Here is a 21,113-nt window from a genome sequence, read left to right as displayed (position 1 = left end):
AAAAACAAACAAACAAAAAAAAAAAACACAACACCAATTCAGGGTGTTGATACAAAGAGACTGCAAAGTCAATCTACATAGTTTAAAGAAGGAAAAGCAAGGAGAGTTCTCTTCATAATTCAGGCAAAAAAGGACTCGTTCAGAGTTTTAACTTCACTTTATTTTCTAGTCCTTTCCATTTCTTTCTCTTTATACTAGAGAATATGCTTATCCCCATCTGTTTCTGTAACTACTGGATACGTTTTTCCTTTGTTTATTCAAGTACTGGATTAGAATATATTTAACAATACCATCATCTCAAATTTCATAGAGGTAGGCAGAACTTATTTTACCCAGATTTCTTGCTACTTTCATTGAATTTGCAATCAGGTTTAAAATATACAGTTCATTTACATAAGGATTAATATGTTAAAGAATTAAAGAACAAACCAAATCTCAGCTTTGCCAGTGTTTTGAATAAGTATGCTCACCATTATCAAAATTTTACCATAATTATCTTGACTGTATTAAAACACAGAAGTATCTTGTGAACTGTCCCGTGTTACAGCAGAATTCCACAAAAACCACGGAACAGCACTAATCCATGACAATAATGAACTTTTCAGCTAAAGCATAGTTAAACTAAAAGATTTAGTTACTGCTTTAGGATATATGTAAGTCAGTATACTTAAAGTTACACTAATCAATCCACTTATTTTGATTTCCAGAGGGACTAACTGTCCCTGGCTTTACTTGTCTGCCAGGAATCTTCCTACAAATGGATGTTGATTCATATTTTTCAAATATTAGTAAGTAGGCCGTACAATTAACCTCTTGGCTTTGCAACTTGTGTTCTATAACACAAGAAAAATAACACTAATTTCATCTATGCTGTGAATATGGCACCATGTAAAGCTACTGGAAGCAATGGAGCCTTATAAGCAGTGTCCTCTGCCTGACCTGGACAGGGTACTCCTGGGCAGCTTGGCATGCACCAGTACTTTGCGTGCACCAGGCCTTGCACTTAAGACAGTTAGGTCTCAGACTCTTGTGAAAAAGTATTAGTAAATTTCTAGGTGTAAATCTACTCTAAATAGAGGCTAAGAAGGATAACAAAATACTGGCTTGAAGTAAACAATGCTATGAGGCAGCAGATCGCAGAGTATGTGTTTCTTTCAAGAAAAGCCTTAAATAGACTTTCTCTACAAACTGGTATCCTACAGTGCATCCAGTACTTCTAGAGAAGTACACAGCGTTACAGAAACAAAATATGGAACTGTGTAACACTTGGAGGAAATCTATATTCAGAACAGCTTTTCTACTAAGGTCATTAGTTAAGACTTCAGTAAAAGCAAAATTATTCATTCACCGTTACAGAGCAATTATGAAAGCCAGAATCACAGAATCGTTTAGGCTGGAAGGGACCTCTGGAGATCAGCTAGTCCAACCTCCCTGCTCCAGCAGGGTCACCTAGAGCATATTGCCCAGGATCACATCCAGACGGCTTTTGAATATCTCCAGCGAAGGAGACTCCACCACCTCTCTGGGCAACCTGTTCCAATGCTCAGTCACCCTCACAGTGAAGAAGTTTTTTCTCAGGTTTAGGTGGAACTTCCTGTGGTTCAGTTTGTGCCCGTTGCCTCTTGTCCTGTCGCTAGCCACCACAGAGAAGAGACTGGCCTCATCCTCTTGACACTCCCCCTTCAGATACTTAAACACGTTGATCAGATCACCTCTCAGTCTTCTCTTCTCCAGGCTGAACAGGCCAAGTTCTCGCAGCCTTTCTTCATAGGAGAGGTGCTCCAGTCCCCTCATCATCTTTGTAGCCCTCCACTGGATTCCCTCCAGTAGGGCCATGTCTCTCTTGGACTGGGGAGCCCAGCACTGGACACAGTACTCCAGGTGAGGCCTCCCCAGGGCTGAGCAGAGGGGCAGGATCACCTCCCTCAACCTGCTGGCAACACTCTCCCTAAGGCACCCCAGGAGACCATTGGCCTTCTTGGCCACAAGGGCACACTGCTGCCTCATGTTTAACTTGTTGTCCACCAGGACTCCCAGGTCCTTCTCTGCAGAGCTGCTTTCCAGCAGGTCAACCCCCAGCCTGTACTGGTGCATGGGATTATTTCCCCCCAGGTGCAGGACCCTGCACTTGCCTTTGTTGAACTTCAGGAGGTTCCTCTCCGCCCAGCTCTCCAGCCTGTCCAGGTCCCTCTGAATGGCAGCACAGTCTTCTGGTGTGTCAGCCACTCCCCCCAGTTTAGTATCATCAGCAAACTTGCTGAGGGTGCACTCTGTCCCTTCCTCCAGGTCATTGATGAATACATTGAACAAGACTGGACCCAGGACTGACCCCTGGGGGACACCACTAGCTACAGGCCTCCAACTTGACTCTGCACCACTCACCACAACCCTCTGAGCTCGGCCATCCAGCCAGTTCTCAATCCACCTCACTGTCCACTCACCCAGCCCACCCTTCCTGAGCTTGCCTACGAGGATGTGATGGGAGACAGTGTCAAAAGCCTTGCTGAAGTCCAGGGAGACAACATCCACTGCTCTCCCCTCATCTACCCAGCCAGTCATTCCATCATAGAAGGCTATCAGATTGGTCAAGCATGATTTCCCTTTGGTGAATCCATGCTGACTACTCCTGATCACCTTCTTGTCCTCCAGGTGCTTAGTGATGACCTCCAGGATGAGCTGTTCCATCACCTTTCCCGGGATGGAGGTGAGGCTGACAGGCTTGTAGTTAAATCAATAGTTCTATGTCATTTTTTGTCTTGCCCTCTTGTAGTAATGCTTCGTAGCTGTGCATTAAGCAATGTGGTCAACACCTGTCATAGCTATGAATGCAGAGGTGATTTAGATCCTCATGGAAAGAGTGGCAAGATTGCAAAGTGGTGCAGATTAGCTTCTGCCATGTGACCTAAACACATGTACACACATATGCCACGCTGATATTAAAGGGACTCCTTAGGCCCTTACTGACAGTAAATTCTAACTCTTTCATCTCCATCTATGGAAAATTCATATATGCAGCCTAGTATTTTGGGAGACAATTTCAGTAGTAGCAGTATGCTTTTATGTGTACATAAATATATATGTCACAAGACAAAAACAAAGTGTGACAGAACATGGGCAAACATCAGATCTGCTGAGACTATTCCACGACCTATGACCAGCTCACAAGAACACTGTCTCCTACGCAGGTGAGAATCACCAGCCCGCTTGAAACGCGGACTTGCAGAATCTTCATCCCAGAGCTTGAGATTAGCTCCTAGATGCTATGGGCCTGAGCCACTGACAGCTATGTGAACAAAGACCGAGACCTTCAGTTTAACTTAATATGCTATGGAAACCTGAATTATACAACAAAACACGGCCAGTGTTTCTGACAAGACAAATGGAAACATTCTGGAGTTGCTATGGCTTTTTGCCCAGGCACTGCTGTCATCTCTGTCGTTTTTCCTCTGGGGAAGTATAACAAAGGCTAAGTTATATCTATATTGATGGGATGGAAATTTAGTCAGCCTGGGTTGGTAGAAGACATTGCTGACATTGCCACTACATGAAAGTCTCTCCTTCACTGCGCTAGAAACAGTTCCACGCTTCAGACTGGACTAACCTGAACTGCAAATATATGATTCCAGCCAAAAATAAGCTCACACTGTCTACAAAGCACTATTTGTCAGCATATTAGACTTGCTTGGGGTTAGTTTCAACTGGTAGTTTTTCATCTGTTACTGGACTGCCATGGCTGCAGCAGAATAAAGTCTGAATTTGATCCAAAACAAAGCAAAACAACAACTACCAAAAAAAAAAAAAAATCCTTCATTTACACCATGCAGTTAGCTCGCCAGAGGAACAGTTCAAATTTTATGACTTGTTTCCAGACCCTCAGTTTAGAGGTTTCATATGCAACATACCACTAGGAAGTATTTATGGCAACACTGGCCATGTACTGTGCCCATACTGCTTCCCTACTCTGTGTTTAAGTACATATACATACATGCACCATGCATATGAAAGTATGTTTTTTCTAGTCAGGTGATCAATCTCAGGTAACCAACAAAGCACATAAATTGCATTTTTGTCTGCATTTAATTGAATGCCTGATGTTCTCAGGGAATAAGCTCTAAACAGCCCTAAAAGAATACTGTGAAAACCTATGGAATAACACTGTGAAGAAATACCTGATATACCAACTAGAAGCCTCCCTTAAGTCAATAAGAATACTCTTTACACAACAGATAATAGGCTCATACTGCTTTGTGAGCCACTGTGCTTGTAAATACCAAAAATCAGAAAGACTGACTATATCATGCAAAGCTCGCAGCACCTTTGCTCTTGACTCCTTCAAAAAGTTAAGAGATACTGTAACTAAGAAGATTATAGCAAGGGATTTGTTTAATAGAAAACTATTTAAAAATCTTTAATTTTTTTAAAACCATTTCACCTTCTCCTCCAGAAAAAAGACTAAGCATTAATTCAGCTTAGGGAAGGGGCACAAAAATCATAACTGAGAAAAAAAAAAAAAGTTCTTTATGAGCCAAAATATTCATATTGGTTCTCTTTTAAAAGTTTATTCTAGTAGATGTATGCCTTCAAACCACTTTTGTCACAGTACGGTCTGTCTTTATACCACGGAAAAACCGTTGAAAACGCCATTTTACAACAGAAGTGTTGCCTACTGCAAATTATATAGCATAATCCCACTTAATGTGCACATGTCTATTAGCCACGCACTACTCAAGACACTAAATAGAAGTTCTTGAACATCTATAATGGTTCACTGTAGCGCAGAAGATAACATTGTATTTGCAGGTTAATTTTATTCACTTAATTAATAAAGCAGAAATGCACAGAAGAAATACTTTGTGAATGCCAGTGACAACTGGACAAAAACTCACAAAACTCCCACAAGACTGATACTCAAAGCAGTATTAAACCAAATGGAAGGAAATACTGAGTTTATGTAAAGTTAAAATTACGTCCAATTTAGCAATTAAACAGATACTAAACTATTGCATCTTTTTTATTTAAAAGAACGCCGAAATCTGATGCATAATTTTCAGGATAGGGATAGGTCAAGAGTAGTACAACTGATTTTGACGCAGGTGAATATTGTTTCTCACAGCACGATGGGCTTTCCTCAAAAGACCTTTTATAAAAAGGCCACAGAACAGCCACCAGAGAGCAGCAGTAACCCACGAGAAAAAAAAGGACAATAAAGCTGTGCTATGTGACTTACCTTTACATTTAAAAAAAAACGCATTGCAATGAGTCATCAGCCAAGGATATGGCACGAAGACATCACAAACAGGACTAAAGATCACCTCTGAATGAGAATGTAAATCCCAGGGCTCAACACAGGCTGTTCTAAGCTCAGTAAAGATTATTCCATTTTTTTCCATTACAGCTTAAATTAAAACGTTTAACTACAAAAGTCAAATACCTCAAGCAGAGCTTCCTAAATCTATGAAAAGAACAAAGAAGCCATTCTATGAAGTTCATGGCTGCTTATCTATGCAACACTGAGACACGACAGTGGTAGCACGCACGCTGCAGCGATGAGTAAATTCTAGAGAAATTCTAGCATAGATCTACAACCTTAGCATGAAAACAAGTTCAAGAAAACAAACAAAAAAAAAGCTTGATATTAAATCAGAGCATGATAAATTTGCTCATCTTAGACTCATCACCTGTAGATAAACACACTTTTTAACACAAAAATTAAATACTAATAAACATTCCTAAGAACAATTTACTTAAAACAGTTTTAAAAGTGACTACCCTCCTTCATCTGCTACAATTAGGAAAAGAAAAGGTTATGTGTTTACTTTTAACTATCAAGCCAAAACACTATAAAGAAAGATACTACAACCAATACTTAAATTGTATTTCAGGTGCATCAGGAATGTTAGCATTACAAGCAAAGATAGTTTCATCACACAGTTGCTGGAGAAAACTTTATTCACGGCTGGCAAACTCAAAGCTATGTTAGACACATGCTGGTACTGTGGCTTTGAGCATATCAAAGGAGTACTTCAGGAATAAGGTTTGTTAGCTGCAACGATTTGCAGAATAAAGAACATAAACATTAGAATGACAACGGAAGAGTAGCCAAGAAGATTTTTGAAACAGATCAGTTATTTTCAAAGGGAATTCAAAGAGTTTGGTAAACTGAGTCTCCATTATCATAAATTACATTCATGTTTTATAAGTACAGCTTACAGCTTCTTTGCAATCTCACAGGATACTTTAAATGTGCCTTCAAGACTAACTCAGATTTTTTTTACACAGATTTTTTCCAAATGCCAGAAAGCTCTGGAGGCCAGAAGTAGTAGTTATGGCCCTTGCCTGTTTGCCTCATCTCTTTGCCAGAGGTTCCAAACCCAAACAGGAGACAGAGTAAGAGGATACACATTTGAACATCAGCCACTACCCTCTACCAAGGTAACTCAAACCTCCGATGAAACTGAGTCTGCATTAGGATGTCAGATATTGCATCTGTGGTTACCGGTTTGCACAGTCTAGCATATGTTTTTCAAGGTTCTAAATATACTTTCATTGAGTATATTATTGCTTCTAACATAAGTTAAAGAAACAAAAATATGTAGCAGGTTTCAACCATACTTCCTTACATCTTCAACCTCAACTGCACAGTATCTGTACTTCGTATTTATTAACTTATATATTTTTATTCTCCCAGAGACTTTTCCTGCTATAATTTCTATCAAAGATCTTCTCTGACAATTTACATACAGCCCTAAACATAAACTGAGCCCAAATTCAATAATTACTGATTATTTTTTTCCCCTTTGCCAGGGATCTAAAATGGCAGGTGACTCTCTCTACTCTTGTGTTTTGTGTTTTACCACTCCAACTAGTTTGACTCAAGAGTTCCTGTCAACTAGTGAGCAGCTATGTAATTGTATTTTATTTTAAACAGCCGCACTTTCATATATCACAATTTATTTCTTTAGCACCCAACAAAAGTACAACTATTTATGGGTATAGTTTGTATTTATAACCCATGTTTTCAAAGGTTGTTCAAGATAGAAGCCAAAAGGCAGGCACAGATTTGCTCCTACACTTAGCTTATGCAGGTCAAGGGCACACAAGGAGGGTTTCTGAAAACAAGGCTGGACTTCAGCTCTTGAATGGCTTGTTACGGGGTATACAAAAATCACTAAAGTTCTAGCCCGTTCTTGACTCGTTTGTGGGAGAGGAAGGAGAACAGGGATAATGTTTAGTTTACTAAAATGTAAAGCAGAGAAACCAATACAAAAATGTATGGACATCTTCCTGTATTTGGTAATGGCAAAACATCTTTATTTTAGAAAGTCGTATTTTGTACTTGAAAGGGAGAATTAATTCATCTGAAGCCTTGTAATAAGTCCTGTACTTAAGACACGTCTGTAGCGTAGAAATTTATTGCTATGAATTATAATAGCTTACTGTAAAATAGACCTGACCAATGCATTCGGAAAAAACTAACCTGTTTCAGGCTGTATTTCGGTGGCTTTTTCTTCCACAGTACCCTTAGCAGACGTTAATTCTGTTGACGCTGTTACTGCAATAAGTAAAAAAAGGTGTTTTTGAACCTAAGAAAACTGAATTTTTATATCAAACAGAATTATAAAATAACAATACAAACCTCCTTCCCTAAAATTCTTCTCAATACATTTTCTATTAATCCCTCCCTGTTCCAGAGAAGCTGATCTCCTCTGCCCACCCCCAAGTTGCCCATCGGATTAATACAGACACAACTGCTATAGGTAATCTAACTATAATTAATTAGAGGTTTGTTTCTTTCTGCTCAGCGTGCTCTAAAGCTTGTCTTTACATTCCATCAGCTGATTTAATAAAATAATATTATTGCTCCTTCTAATCTGAATATGTTTGGCACTCATATTTTTTAAGTTTTTATCTCATAGGGTGGTATTTCTTTAATGTTTAGCCCAATTACCATACTTTCTGTTGCCTTGTAATTAAGCAGTATAAAAAGATTACCAGTCTCATTAACGCTTTGACTTTGATCCTCTGGCATTTTAGAGGGTGGTGAGGGTGCTTTGCGCTTCATCCTTCGTAGAGAGGAGTTCACAGAAGCTGTGTCACTGAGCGGCAGAGAGCCCTTTCTTTCTACTTCTAGTCCTGGAGGGGCCTAAGAAGGCAGATGCGGAAGGAGAAGATGATTAGCAACCAAAGAAAAACAGTGAAATAACTCCAGTAATTATTTTCGAAAAGTATTTGTAATGTACATTTGGGAAAAAGAAAGTCTCTACCTATTACCAGAATTACTGTTTCTGATTTTAAATTCTGAGTTTCCTCAAAAAAGATTTTTTAGAGTAATCGAATATATTCGCAGAAGTCCAAGACACAGCAGTAAAAGAGAATCAATTCTCATATATAGTATGAAAAGGGAATTGGAGTTCTTTTGTGCCTTAAGGCCATTTTACAAAACCTAAATACCAGCTAGTCCAAAAACTAGCTAAAATCATCGTGGAAAGAAGCTACAACTGCACCTGACTGATATGACATGAAACATGCTTCTCCTTTTCCATTCCCTCAACAGCAGTCATAACCAGGCTGTATATGTAATTATTAGGAATTTATTTCTCTACTTGAAATACTAGGACTTTTATAGCAATTTTTCTAATGCTATCTTTCAAAATTTATTTTGGAAAGTACAACTGTCTTATAATTCACTATAGCTTCTTATGTTAAAACTGAAATAATGACCTTATTATTGTAGCAAAAGAGAGAAATGTTTTTCTTAATGCACAGATAACCAAAAGCATTAAAAAAGGGACAAAGTCTTCCTTACAGGACCTCTGGTAAGGACTTCTTAGTTCATATGATACGACAGTCCAATTGTATTTTAAATTGTTTGAATTTAAAGAATATGTTCTGTGTCTCAAAAAGACAACGGCTGTAAATTTGCCTGCCATTCTAACAGCAGTTTGTCTCATGCTGAAGAAACCTCTTACTTTCACATCTGCTAGAATGATTACTTTCAGGATCCCAGCAATAGAAAAATGTGCTTCAGCACTCATCACAGCTGGCTATTTCTGTAGCAATTCAGATCCCTATCGCTCATCGACTCAATGATATAATAAAATCCAGGAGTGACGTTCACTTCTTGCAAGAACCCCCCACACAGCAACTGGATATGAGGATTCATCTTCAAAGAACTTTCTCTTTGTGCTTTAATTAACAAGCCCGCTTCACAAAGCGGGATATGGAGGAGCAGAGACGGTATAAATACGCTTACAAATCTTTCTTTCCCTGATGATCCTTTCAAAACCTTCCCTGCGGACAGAATTTCTGACCCTGTCAATATCCATGGAAGAGACGCTTTTCATTTATCAAGCTACCACACAACAACAAATATACATCTTACAGTAAAAGGACATTTTTAAAAAAAGGCTAGAGTATTCAGTTCATAATCAAAATTATGAAGAAAATTACAAGAGCAAAGATACTGGCACAAGTTGTCTGTGAAGCAGTCTGGCAGCTCCTGTTACATCTCAATACAGCATATGAATGAATGAGCTGGGGCAGTGAAAACTATCCTCTGAGCTACCCTGGGGATAGTCAGTCACCTGTTTTGATATATCCCACCTGGATGTCAGTCAGGGCTTACAGATCCCTTAGGTACTTTCCCGCACTCTAAGGAGCGGCATTGTCCAAACATGTTCACAGAATTCCTCTTCCAAGGAATTTAATGCCAAAACAAGCAACGCAAGCCCTTTGAAGCAAAGCAAGGCTCTGAATAACAGGGAGAAAGACTAAGCACAAAGTGAAATATTCTTTCAAGAAAAGTAAAGGATATGAACCTAGCACTCCACTCCTAACTAAAAACACTTGCAAGTTCTAATAGTTCTTAACAAGTCAGATTCTAGATTAAAACGTCACACAAGAAAAAACACTGTACATTTTTTTTTATAGTTTCTCATTCACAGTTCCTAAGTAGTTCTACCAAAAAACCCAAAAAATTAACAGTATTCAGCCTCTGAGTTTGTGGGGGAGGGGTGTCAAAAATTACATTATTTCCCAAAATCAGGCATTTTTTTGATTTTTAAATCATTTTCCTTCTTGATATTGGGCAGTTGTATTTCTCTCCTTTCTGGTAGCTGCTGTACATGGCTGTAGCCCGCCTCTTCAGCGTCTGCACAAAGACACCGTTCCTCCATTCAAAAGTCTGCACCCTCATCTGCTTTGCACAGACTCCCTGAGCTGACTTGGGTGGCACAGAGTTCTGCGCGTACTCGCTCAGCTAAACAGATGTCACCAGAGTTCCCTCATGCACAGAAAAAAAGCGTATGAGTGTAGGGGGGGAAATAATGCTCTCAGCAAAAGAGCACAAATGCTACTACAAGATTTTAATAAGCCTTTCTACTGCCCTTTGCATCCAAAGACACAAATGATTTGCAAAGAGAGATTTCAAGCAAGTACTAAATGTTCCAGTTAAGGTTCAAGTGCTGAACAGATTTTCTCAGGAATTATTCAGCATATGAATATTAAGAGCTTTCAAATCTTAACAAAGGTTGTAATATGAAAATAGTACTTTAAACAGATGGAAATAAAAATTATTAAGATGTATCTGGCAAAGTTTGGGAATATACATCTGGGTGTTCATGTGTCACACCAACTGCCAATGATACCAGTGCTTTGTTAGTAATTAACTGGGCTTGCACAGGAACATCAGTGAACGCTTGTCCAAACTTCCATAACGTAAGGAGGCGTTCCATTTTTAACACTGCACACCTTCATGGTGTATGAGACTTTTTAGCCCACACCATCCCAAGCAGACATCAACAGAGGTCAGCGCTTCCCAACTTCCAGCCTCTCTAAGCAATGGCAGACATGGTGCCTGATCACCCTTCTCATCTCCAAAAGCAGAGAAAGGTCATTAAGACACAGTAATTTTGCAGCTGGAACAGAAGAGAAAACCAGTGAGCGTTTGGCAAAGAGCATAGCGGAGCATTTCACTGCGCTGGAAAGTATGCCTCACATCAAGTGTCGTTATATACACATTTTCCTATCAAGAGTACCTCTTTTCCTCCACAGGTATCCTGGCTTAACAGAAGCTATGCAGGGGAATAGGATACCAAAGCATATTGCTAACCATATTGACAGTATTTTTTTTTTCCCTTTACACCATGCAGGGAAAGAAGTATGCAAACAAATATACATCCAAGGCATAATAGAAAAAAAATTTACAGTGCTTAACAAACTAAATTTTTATCATGTGACTTAAGCTTCTTACCCAAAATGCTGCAAAGAAAACAATATGCTTTTGACCTATTGAAAAGAAAGGACATACAGAATACATTTGGAGAACCTCAACAGGTAGTCTTCCGTCCAAACACCCGATATTAGTATTCTGTCCATTGATTCCTGTACATAAACCATGGTACAAAAATAAATATAAAAGAAGGGGGCAAGGCTATGTATTTGGTATATATGAAAGGTGGATATATGCTATGTCCACCACCAATTCTGAATCACATCAGCATCACATTAAATTATCCTCACCCAAGCTGCAGCAAGAGAAAACAAGTAGTCCTGAGCATTGTCTTCTCACAGATGACCCTGGCTCTATTCAAGATCTCCCTGAGATTCATCACAGTGCCTGCTATGACATTGCCCAACTTCTCCTTTAAAGGGCTAACCATCACATTTCAGGCAAATGAGCTTCTGGTATAACCTCTGAACTATGGAATTCATCCCTTCCAGAAATCTGAATGAAGCTATTCCATGACAGTGGCTAATAAAGCTTTTCAGAACCGCTTAATGGCTTAGTTGCTTCCCACCCTCTCCCATTTCTCATCATCTCCTTCCCTTTCTTTTCTGAAGAACAGACTGGAGATTTCAATTTCTTTAGGCATTAGGCTTAAGTAAATAAAACTATATTTCTACAGTTGAGAAGTCCTACCCATCACTTTAAACAGTAAATGTTTTGGCTAAAAACCTCCATTTGATTATTCCTACCCAAGCAAACTTTATGTATGTTCCTTTACAGCAACTGCAAACAGTGTAAGGAAAAAACATTCATTAAAAAAAAAAAAAAAAAAAACAGATATCACAGTCCAGTTTTTATAAATAAAGCATTAGGAATAAAACTAGCAACTGCATTTTGGGCATAATCAAATGATTTTCATTTAAAGGAACGTTATTACTAGAAAATTGCATCCACTTTTATGAAAGCTGTGAAGATACACACACTGCATTATACTACGGCACTTTTCATAAACCCTTGGGAGCCCTCTCTATTTGCAAGCATATTTAAACTTGCTAGTTCTAAACATACTTCTGGCAAGAGCCATCTCACTCAAAATTAGAACTGACACAAGCAGTGAGGGATTTCAGTATTAGAGACTAACATGCTTGTTTCCAACCTGATTTAACACAGAAATTTTCTGTGCTTAAATCAAATATTTAAGTAATACTATCTTATAAAGAATAGACAAATCATGCTACATAGTAACTTGTAAGAGATAACCTTTCATCCTTCACACTAATTTCTTACCTAAAAATAACAACATGTCATCTTCAATAACTAATTCTATAATCACTCTGAAATTCAGGGGAAAAAATTTCAACCTTCATACCAGAAGGTAACTGTTCAGACACAGAAAAATTATTTCTTTTTTAAGGGAAAAGAAGAGGGGAAGCTGCAGGAGGTAAACATTAAAACCCTTTTCATACTGTGAGAAACTGGACTACAATATACTGACTTTAAAGAAAAGCAATAGTGAGAACGCTGTTCCCTTAAAGTTGGCTCATTTCACTGTTGTCTGATGTTACTACTCTGGCACAGGCAAATGCCTGTTGCTATCAAAACCAGGCAAACAGTTTATCTAGGCAAAACTGACATTTCCCTTTGTCTTCCTTGTGGAGACTACAAAAAAGATTTGTCCAGAATAAGACACATGCAGAACATCACCCTGGTCCATAAAAGAAATTCAGCATGCAGCCAGTTTGCCAAATAAACTGAGGGGCAAGCAGCTTCTGAACTTCAGCATTCTTAAAAGCAGTATGATTTGCAAGGAAACGTTTTCAGTAAAACGGAAGCAGATAAAAAAGCAACTCTTAAAAAAATAATTATATTCTAGTTTTGTAAGTTAACACAATAGGACACGACAATATGAAGGAAACTACGACATATGCTAAACGGCCTAGCAAACACACCTATCAGCCCAGTGAGCAACCTGAATCGGACTTTAAATTGTAGAAACAGGAGGCACATTTTCAACAGTGAGGAACATAAGAGGCCCAATTCTTGTCTCATTTACAGTGAAATAATTATAGTCTAGAGTGACCATGGGACTTGCTGCATTACTGAGAACTGACTCAGAACAGAAGAGCAGAATTTGGTCACTTAGAGTTGATGAAACACTGATGCATACGATACAGATGAAGAAATGCTATGCAACCATCAGAAATGCTATGCAACCATCACAACTGACTTTATTCTTAGATGCGTATAAGTCTCATTTCAAATTCTGAACTTGGGATGTCAGTTCTTGGGAGAAAGACTGATTCTTACAGTCTATATTAAATAGTGCCCAAACACACAGTTGAAAATCCTCGACATGACATTTTTACTCAAATAAAATTATTTTACATTGTCTCTCACCTAACACCTTATATTTTTAAAGGAACTGTTCTTTATTTTACAGTTAAATGAAATCAGAACTCTCACTAGTTAGAGGTACCTTTTTGTTTATTTTAGAATACAAGCTGTAAGAAACAAGCTTCCAGTCTTCCCCTTGCCAGCATTACTCAAAGTAGTGCTCAATCTCACAACAAAATCAAGTATCTGTTGTTGCATTTCTGTTGGTGATGAAGTCTTGCTATATTTTTTCTGTTCTCCTAATTATGTACATAGTTTTGAACATCAAGGTTGTGGTTCATCCACGTGAAATAAAAAAGTCTAGGTTGGAAGGGATCTCTGGAGATAATTTGGTCCAAACTTCGGTTGAAAGCAAGGCATTAGACTGGGTTATGCCAGAAGCCTGTCAAGGCACATCTTAAGTATTTCCAGTGAGGCAGTGTCCACAGCTCTCTGGACAACCTATTCCAATGTTCAGCTGTTCTCGCAGTGAAGATTTTTCTTTTTATAATCTAAATGGAATTTCCCTTGAAGCAACTAGTGCCTGTTGGCCCTTGTCCTGCCACCACACATGCCACTTGTGAAGAGACCACCTCCACCTTCCCTATAATACCTTTTAGCTATCAGAAGACTGATTAGATCCCATCTGAGCCTTCTGGTCAGTAAGCCACAAAAGCCCAATTCCTTCAGCCTTTCTTTATAATCAGGTCCTCCAACCTTGTAAACATCATGGCAGCCCTCCACCAGAACCTTGCCAGTTTTTCAATCTCCCTCTTCAACTGCAGCGACCAAAACTGGACACAGTAATCTAAGAGTAGCCTAAAATGTATGGAGTACAGTGAAATCAAGGTGGATCAAATTGATCTGCTCTTGCTAACACAGCCTAGGACAGTATTCACTTTCACTGCTGCCAGGGCATGCTGCTGGCTCACATTCAGCTTGCTGTCCACCAGAAACCCCCAAGTATTTCTCAACAGAGTTGCACCGCAGTCAGTCAGACCCATCCAGTATTGCTGCTTGGAATTACTCCATCCCAGACGCAGAACTCGACGTTTATTTTTGTTAAACCTCATGCAATTCTAGCCTGTCAAGGTCTCTCTGAATGTTCACTGTTCTGGCATACTTACTTCTCCTCCCAGCTTGGTGTCATTTGCAAACTTGCTGAGGGTGCATTCAGTTCCATAATCTATGCTGCTTATAAAGATACTGAATAGTATCAAACCTAGAACCAGCTCCTCCAGAACTCCACTCAACAGCCAGTCTGACTGAAATCATCAGCCACCACCATTTGGGCTTGGCAGTTTAGCCAGTCTTCCTCCTATCTTCTGGTCCATCTATCTAGTCCATATCTTATCAGTTTGTCAAAAATGTTGTGAAAGACTCTGTCAAACACCTTGCTAAAATCAAAGCAGATGACCTCATCCACTGTGCGAGTTGCTTCATCACAGAATGCTATCAGGTTGATCAAGCATGACTGACTTTACCTAAATTCACATTGACCCTTCTCACACGCCTCCTTGTCCTTCAATTGCCTGGAAATAGCTCCCTTGAGCACCTGTTCCGTAATTTTCTCAAGGACTGAAGTAAGGTTGACTGTTCTGTAGTTTCCCCGACCTTCCTTTTCTGGCCTTTCCTTCGGTAGATGGGCATAATATCTGTCCTTCTGCAGTCATCTGGGACTTCCCCTAATCTCCGTGATCTTTCAAAGATGAAAGAGAGTGGCTCTACAGTGATGTTAGCCAACTTGCCTAGAGAACTCGGATGTACCCCTTGGGTCCTACAGACTTGCTTACGTCCCATCTATACATGGAGCTTTGCCATTTGCTTCATCGTTGCTTCTTGGCCTAGAGAGTTAGGGGCTACCTTTATCCATGAAGACTGAGATGAAGAAGGTCCTGAGGCATTGAGAAGGCACCTCCGATTTTCTGTGCCATTTGCAACTAACTTGCCAGCCCCGTTCAGCAGCAAATCTTTATCTTCCCTGTACTTCTGCTTGCTACTAACCTATAGAAGCCTTTCTTGGTATCGCTTGTGAGTTTGAGTTCTAGCCTTGCTTTTTCCTTCCTAGCAGCATCTCTGCATGTCTGAGAAGTGTTTCTGTATTTCTTTTGGGGAATTGCACTGTCCCCTTTCCCATCTCTCATTTACTTCTTTTTTGACTTGAGCTCTCTGAGTAGCTCAGCATTCAACCAGGCTGATTTCTTTCTGTGCCTGCCCCTTTTCCCACTTCAGGGGATGGGCTGCTCTTGCGATTCAGGAAAGCTGTCTCTGAAAATCTCCCAGCACTCCTGAGCTTCTTAGCTCTGCAGTGAAAACTCTGGTAGGATCCCTCCTAACAGTTCCCTGACCAAGTTGAGCCATATGTACTATTCCAGTCTAAATTCATTCTTCAGACAGTAACTGTTGGAAAGTAGATACTAAAGAGACAAGTTATTTTACATAAATTAATAAAATCTGAACTGCAGAGCAAACATTCATTCATGTTTAAGAGCCAAGCTCTGAAGTATCCTATAAATCACTGTGCAATTAAACCAGAATGAAACAGGACTCAGGAATGAAACATGCCAAAGGCTTCTAAGTTCTGAGGGAGCTGGACAAGGTAGTACAAACTAGAACACACACACAAAAAAGGACAATTCAATCAATCTGAACTTCTATCCTTTCTTCATGAGTTAGTCAACTTCAGTCAAATCACTTTAAATGAATAAGAAACGTCAGTACAAAATAATACATCTAAGCAATTTTGTTGAGTGACAGATCCTAGCCCGGCAGTCATACATTACTGTTAGACATAATGGGATATTAATCATTTAAAGTATGTTGACATTATAAATTATTTTTAAAAATTTAAATTCAATTAAAAGACAAACATCATGAGGTAAAAAAGATTATGATGTTTTTTTTCAATATTTCTTTTATTAAAATATAGGAAAAAATCCTTTGTCTTTAATGATAAAGCTTTTCAGCAGGACACACTACACAAATTCAGAACTTCTGTTAAACAGTGCTCTCTTGTGGTTCTGTGCATCAATGAAAGAGTCAATCGTATAAAGATAAAGCAAGTCATAGTCTGAATTTTCTCGTCTCTGGGTCTAACATAAAATTAATCTCTCACACTTGTATTTCATTCCATTCTACTTTTCATCTTTATAGCATGCCAATAGCCTCATTTATTACAGACCACCTTTAGATTCTGGATTTAAAGCAAAGTATTACATACAAAATAAAGCGTTTTGATTTACAATGCCAGCTTTAGCCTTGAACTTTAATTGGAATTCACAACTGACCATATGTGCTTTACCAAACTATTACCTAATGCATCAATTTCTCCTAGATTTTGTTGGCAGAAATTCTACATTGCGCTGGATATATAGGTAACTTAGATATGTAGCCCACATCTCATAGCTTCAATTAAATACATCGCTATGCAATTGTTCGATTAAAATAAAACCTTAGTTTAACATTCTTATGCTTCCAACAAGTTAAGACTGCTTCCTAAAATTTCCACCTTTTTCTAGTAATGTTAAAGAACTAAATATGGTTTATCTTACATAATTAAAACATTAAAAAGGACAGGAAGCACCAAAACATATAATTACTAGACATGCTAAAGTGAGACTACACTCTCACATTTAAATATGTAAACTATTCATCCAAAAGAACCAAAAGGCACTCACAAGAGCAACTTAAATTAGGAGTTAATTTTTCCTTTTAAAAGTACATCAGCTACTCTGGACACAGGACATGAAGATTTAAAAAAAGCATCTGCTAAGATCTATAGTTATCGTCAGACTAAATTTTTTAGAAGTAAACGCTGCACTCAACAGATATATAACAGGGCTATTCCCTTAAATCAAGAAGTTTAGAGGTAAGTGAAGCAGATGCAACTAACCTGTTCATTCCTATCAAGACTGTTAGATTTCACAAGATCAGGTGCCGTTTTGACCTGGGCATGTGCAAGTTCCTGGGGGGCGCTCTGAGAAGTTGGCATAGGTGGTAAAGGAGCTCTCCGTTTCTTTGGCATTTCAGACGGCAAAGTGTTTGAATCATACTGCTTGCTGACAGTGTTATCTCTTGTGACAAAAGTTGGCCTCGGCTTGCTCATCAGTGGAGTTGCTGGGGCACTGGCAGCCTTGGAGGGGAGGGAAAAAAAATCCAAATCCTTTTTACTTTCTGCAAAACAATCAGCAGTATTGACTGGTCTAAGAATACGTTTATAAGAGTTTTGCTTATGTGAAGTTACATCTTACTTGTTCTCGTTTCTTCTTACTTCGTTGAAAAAAGCTGAAAAATCCTCTGTTTTCTTTCTCCTTCAAAACATCTAAGTTTTCAGACGTTTGGTAGGAGTCTAAAATGGAAAAAAAATAGTTCCAGATGTTATTTATTGCACAGATCATTTCTCCTGCATTCTTACTATTTCACTGTCTGTCATCAGCATTCCGGAAAGATGTACCAAGCACACCAAAAATCATCTATATTGATAGCTTTTCCAAAAGCTACACAATGATCAGGTTTCCCAACGTCAGTGCTCTTCCCCTCTTTCTCAGAACTCAGAGCAGGCGAGTTTCAGCCATGCGTAATGCCCTCAACTCGCAACCCAACCCACTCCACTTGTGATAAGTTATGATTCATATCGCAAAGTCTACAGAAGGGAAAAGGAACACCTGCCCCTCCAGTTCACAATCCTTAACATTTTAAACTCATGGCAAAGGGTGAAGTGGGACAGGACAGGTGCAAGCCTGCCAGTGGTATGACTATGGAGAAACATCACTGAAATCTTGACAGGTGCTGACCTACACACATACCTGCATGACAGTCAGGGTAAAGATAATCAAGTCCATACTGGTATCTTGCAGAATTTATTCTCCTTACATTGTCTTATTCATGCAGAGGATTTGTAAATTTAAAGGCCATCTTTCTCTAATTTTCACTGGATTTGAATTTCTTAATGAAATCACATTGAATGCAAATGCCAAAACCCACAGGAGCCATCAGCAAGACCACTGTGGGACTCTTAGTACAAGCATTAGTATAAACATTGACTGTACATTTAATAAATTGACCTAAGTATAAAGATACAGAAATACTTTATACATATCTGAGCATCTCCACTTCTGTCTGAACTTTTTTCTTACGCATCTTTGATAGGACAGAGATATTGTTTAATTCACAGGTAAGTGATGTTATATGGGATTGGACAGTAATGTCACTAAGTGACATAGTTTCACTACCTATCTCACTAAAGCGTACCTTCAAAAGATGATAAATTTAAATCAGCTGGTGATGCGGCTACAGAAAGACAAAAAGAAAATTTCAGAGTGAATCAAAGATGCAGTTGTAAGTTACACAAACACAGAATCCCAAGCTGAATCTCCAACATTTGGAAAATAGTAATACTTCCTGAAGTAAAACGATGCTTATCTTTAAACTCTACCTAATGCTGTATGCCACTTAAAAACCTGAGTTCATAAAATGAGAACTACACACGCTAAGGGAGGGAGGGAGGGAGGGAGCACGCGCACAAGAGAGCACGCACGAGAAAACACTGGAACATCTGACACTCCCTAAAATATATAATCTAAGAGGTATTTGGGGGATTCTGTCTGAAGAGATGTAACACAAACTGGAATCTCTTAAATACGGAGGGAGGCTCCATTTATATTTCTGAAGGAAAAAGGAAAAACAGTATGTAAAAAGTAGTTTGCTCTACAAGTATTGGATTGTCAGGCAGTCCAAACTTGGAAAACAAAGAGGAATCTATAATAATTATAGATTAATATGAATCTGAATAAAGATGTGAATTTAAATTCTATGAAATCTCATTTACTTTCATAAAGCAAGCTGAAAATTCAAAGTTTTAAAGTTTTCTGCAAATTGAGAGAACTGAAGTGTATCTAAATTTCCTAGTGGGACACTGCTTCATCCAAACGGTGTAGTCCCTTTTATTCTCTCTTAAGGATTTTTGGCCGTTCGATTCAAATGACGCAGAGGGCTTCAGACTGGGCAGAAGGCAGTTCTGCCAGACTGTAGGATGAAGCGGTGGCCAGACAACAAATTAGACAATGCACTATTGGCACATTTAGTCCAATCAACACGCTTAGGCAAGTAAAAATATTTCCTTTTTTTTTAATTCAGTGAAGGAAAGAAAGATGCTTTGTTTTCACCATGGTAGAAACGACTTTTTTTTCCAAATCTGACGTTTTCCTACTGTTAGAGATAACTGGTCTTTAGGAAGTAATTGGGAGAATTCTTTTGAAAGTGTAGATACCAAATTAAAGTGACTGCATTCAGGAAGGAGGGGAGGGGGGAACAGATTTAAAGTAGAAAGGAAAGTAACAAAAACATAAGAACAAAAGAACAGTAATCCAGAGGAGAAGCGAGTCAATATTAAGACATTCTACATCAAAGTAAAATTTCTGTGAGAAATGTCTGAAATTGATAAAAATTCTGTTAAAGTATCTTTTGTTCTGAGTACAATAACCCTATCCTTAAAAAGGTAGGCTTACAGCTAAAGCTAAAGTTGGGAATGGAAAGCAAATACAAGCAAGTTAGTTAACAGTGCCCCTGCCAGACCACCAGTAAAGTGAGAATTATTATTCCTTCACAATCCATTTATGAAATTCACTATAAAATAATCACGCTTATAAAAAGCACCTAGATACTGCACAGATAAGCACTCTCACACCATTCTAAAACTTCAGAATTTTAAAACATAAAACTAAATAATTTCTCTCTGCTGTTTCCGTTCTTTTCTTCTCATCATGATCCCATGTCTTCTCTATGAGCTGAGGGAAATACAGTGTTGTTGGGGGGGCAGGGGGAAGGAAGGGGTTGTTTTTCAGTGATGCTATGTATTAGCCACCTTTGCTGGTGTCTAACGCTTTAGTAAAACAGAAAAAGCTTTTATATTGCACTTCTCAACCCTAAGTACACGTAAACTTGTCCCAGTTTCAATTTTGTGGAAGATTAGTGAAATATAGTTCTAAAATTGCTGGAAATTAATTCTTCAGAAGTAAAAAGTCAGAAAGTACACATTATGTAAATACTAAGTAATCATCTTTGCTATAAAAAAAATTTACAGAAGCTGTCTTACCTCGACTGATATCCATGGCATATAGCTCTCTCAGTCCAAGGTCATTAAGAGATTTTGTTGCATCCAGGGGTTCTTGAGACTGGTAATTCTTCAACAGTACAGTGTGTGAAGGATCAAACTCACATTTACTACAGATAATTGGTACGAGTTCTTGAAGAGGTGCATGCGGGCTAACTCTTACTACTGTCTTCTGTGTCTTCTTGTAGTTTATGACTACTCTTACTGTTTGCTAAAGAGAAAAGAGCTCCAGTAAACCCTCAGCACATAAAACAACTGGCATTTTTGTCACAGATTTACAGTAACCACAGGAATCCCCCTTAGGGCCAACTTCACCAACCTTGTAGTAAACAATGTATCAGTATCATCAGAAGGGAAACTAAGAGTATTTTTGTGACTCTCTGCTCAATAAAAAGGCACATC

At 38.7% G+C, this 21,113-nt stretch overlaps 1 protein-coding gene across 19 annotated transcripts in view; it reads right to left on the bottom strand.

Moving 5' to 3' along the window:
* Positions 1-21,113, bottom strand: part of COBLL1 (cordon-bleu WH2 repeat protein like 1) — a 92,251-nt gene that overhangs the window by 11,461 nt on the left and 59,677 nt on the right. For 13 of the 19 annotated variants that reach the window (XM_068948765.1, XM_068948769.1, XM_068948773.1 and 10 more), the window contains 6 exons: positions 20,694-20,922; positions 18,851-18,889; positions 17,851-17,948; positions 17,493-17,732; positions 7,993-8,143; positions 7,478-7,552 (listed from right to left, as the gene is read on the bottom strand). In XM_068948765.1, coding sequence (XP_068804866.1) covers positions 7,478-7,552; positions 7,993-8,143; positions 17,493-17,732; positions 17,851-17,948; positions 18,851-18,889; positions 20,694-20,922 — 832 coding nt within the window. The remainder of the gene's footprint in view (positions 1-7,477; positions 7,553-7,992; positions 8,144-17,492; positions 17,733-17,850; positions 17,949-18,850; positions 18,890-20,693; positions 20,923-21,113) is intronic. The other 6 variants (XM_068948767.1, XM_068948768.1, XM_009676165.2 and 3 more) reach the window with 1 other exon arrangement.

This window comes from Struthio camelus, chromosome 6 (assembly GCF_040807025.1).
Source record: "Struthio camelus isolate bStrCam1 chromosome 6, bStrCam1.hap1, whole genome shotgun sequence".
In the NCBI taxonomy this organism is placed as follows: Eukaryota; Metazoa; Chordata; class Aves; order Struthioniformes; family Struthionidae; genus Struthio; species Struthio camelus.
The sequence above is the reverse complement of the archived record's forward strand: the minus strand, read 5'-3'. Positions and strand labels throughout refer to the sequence as shown.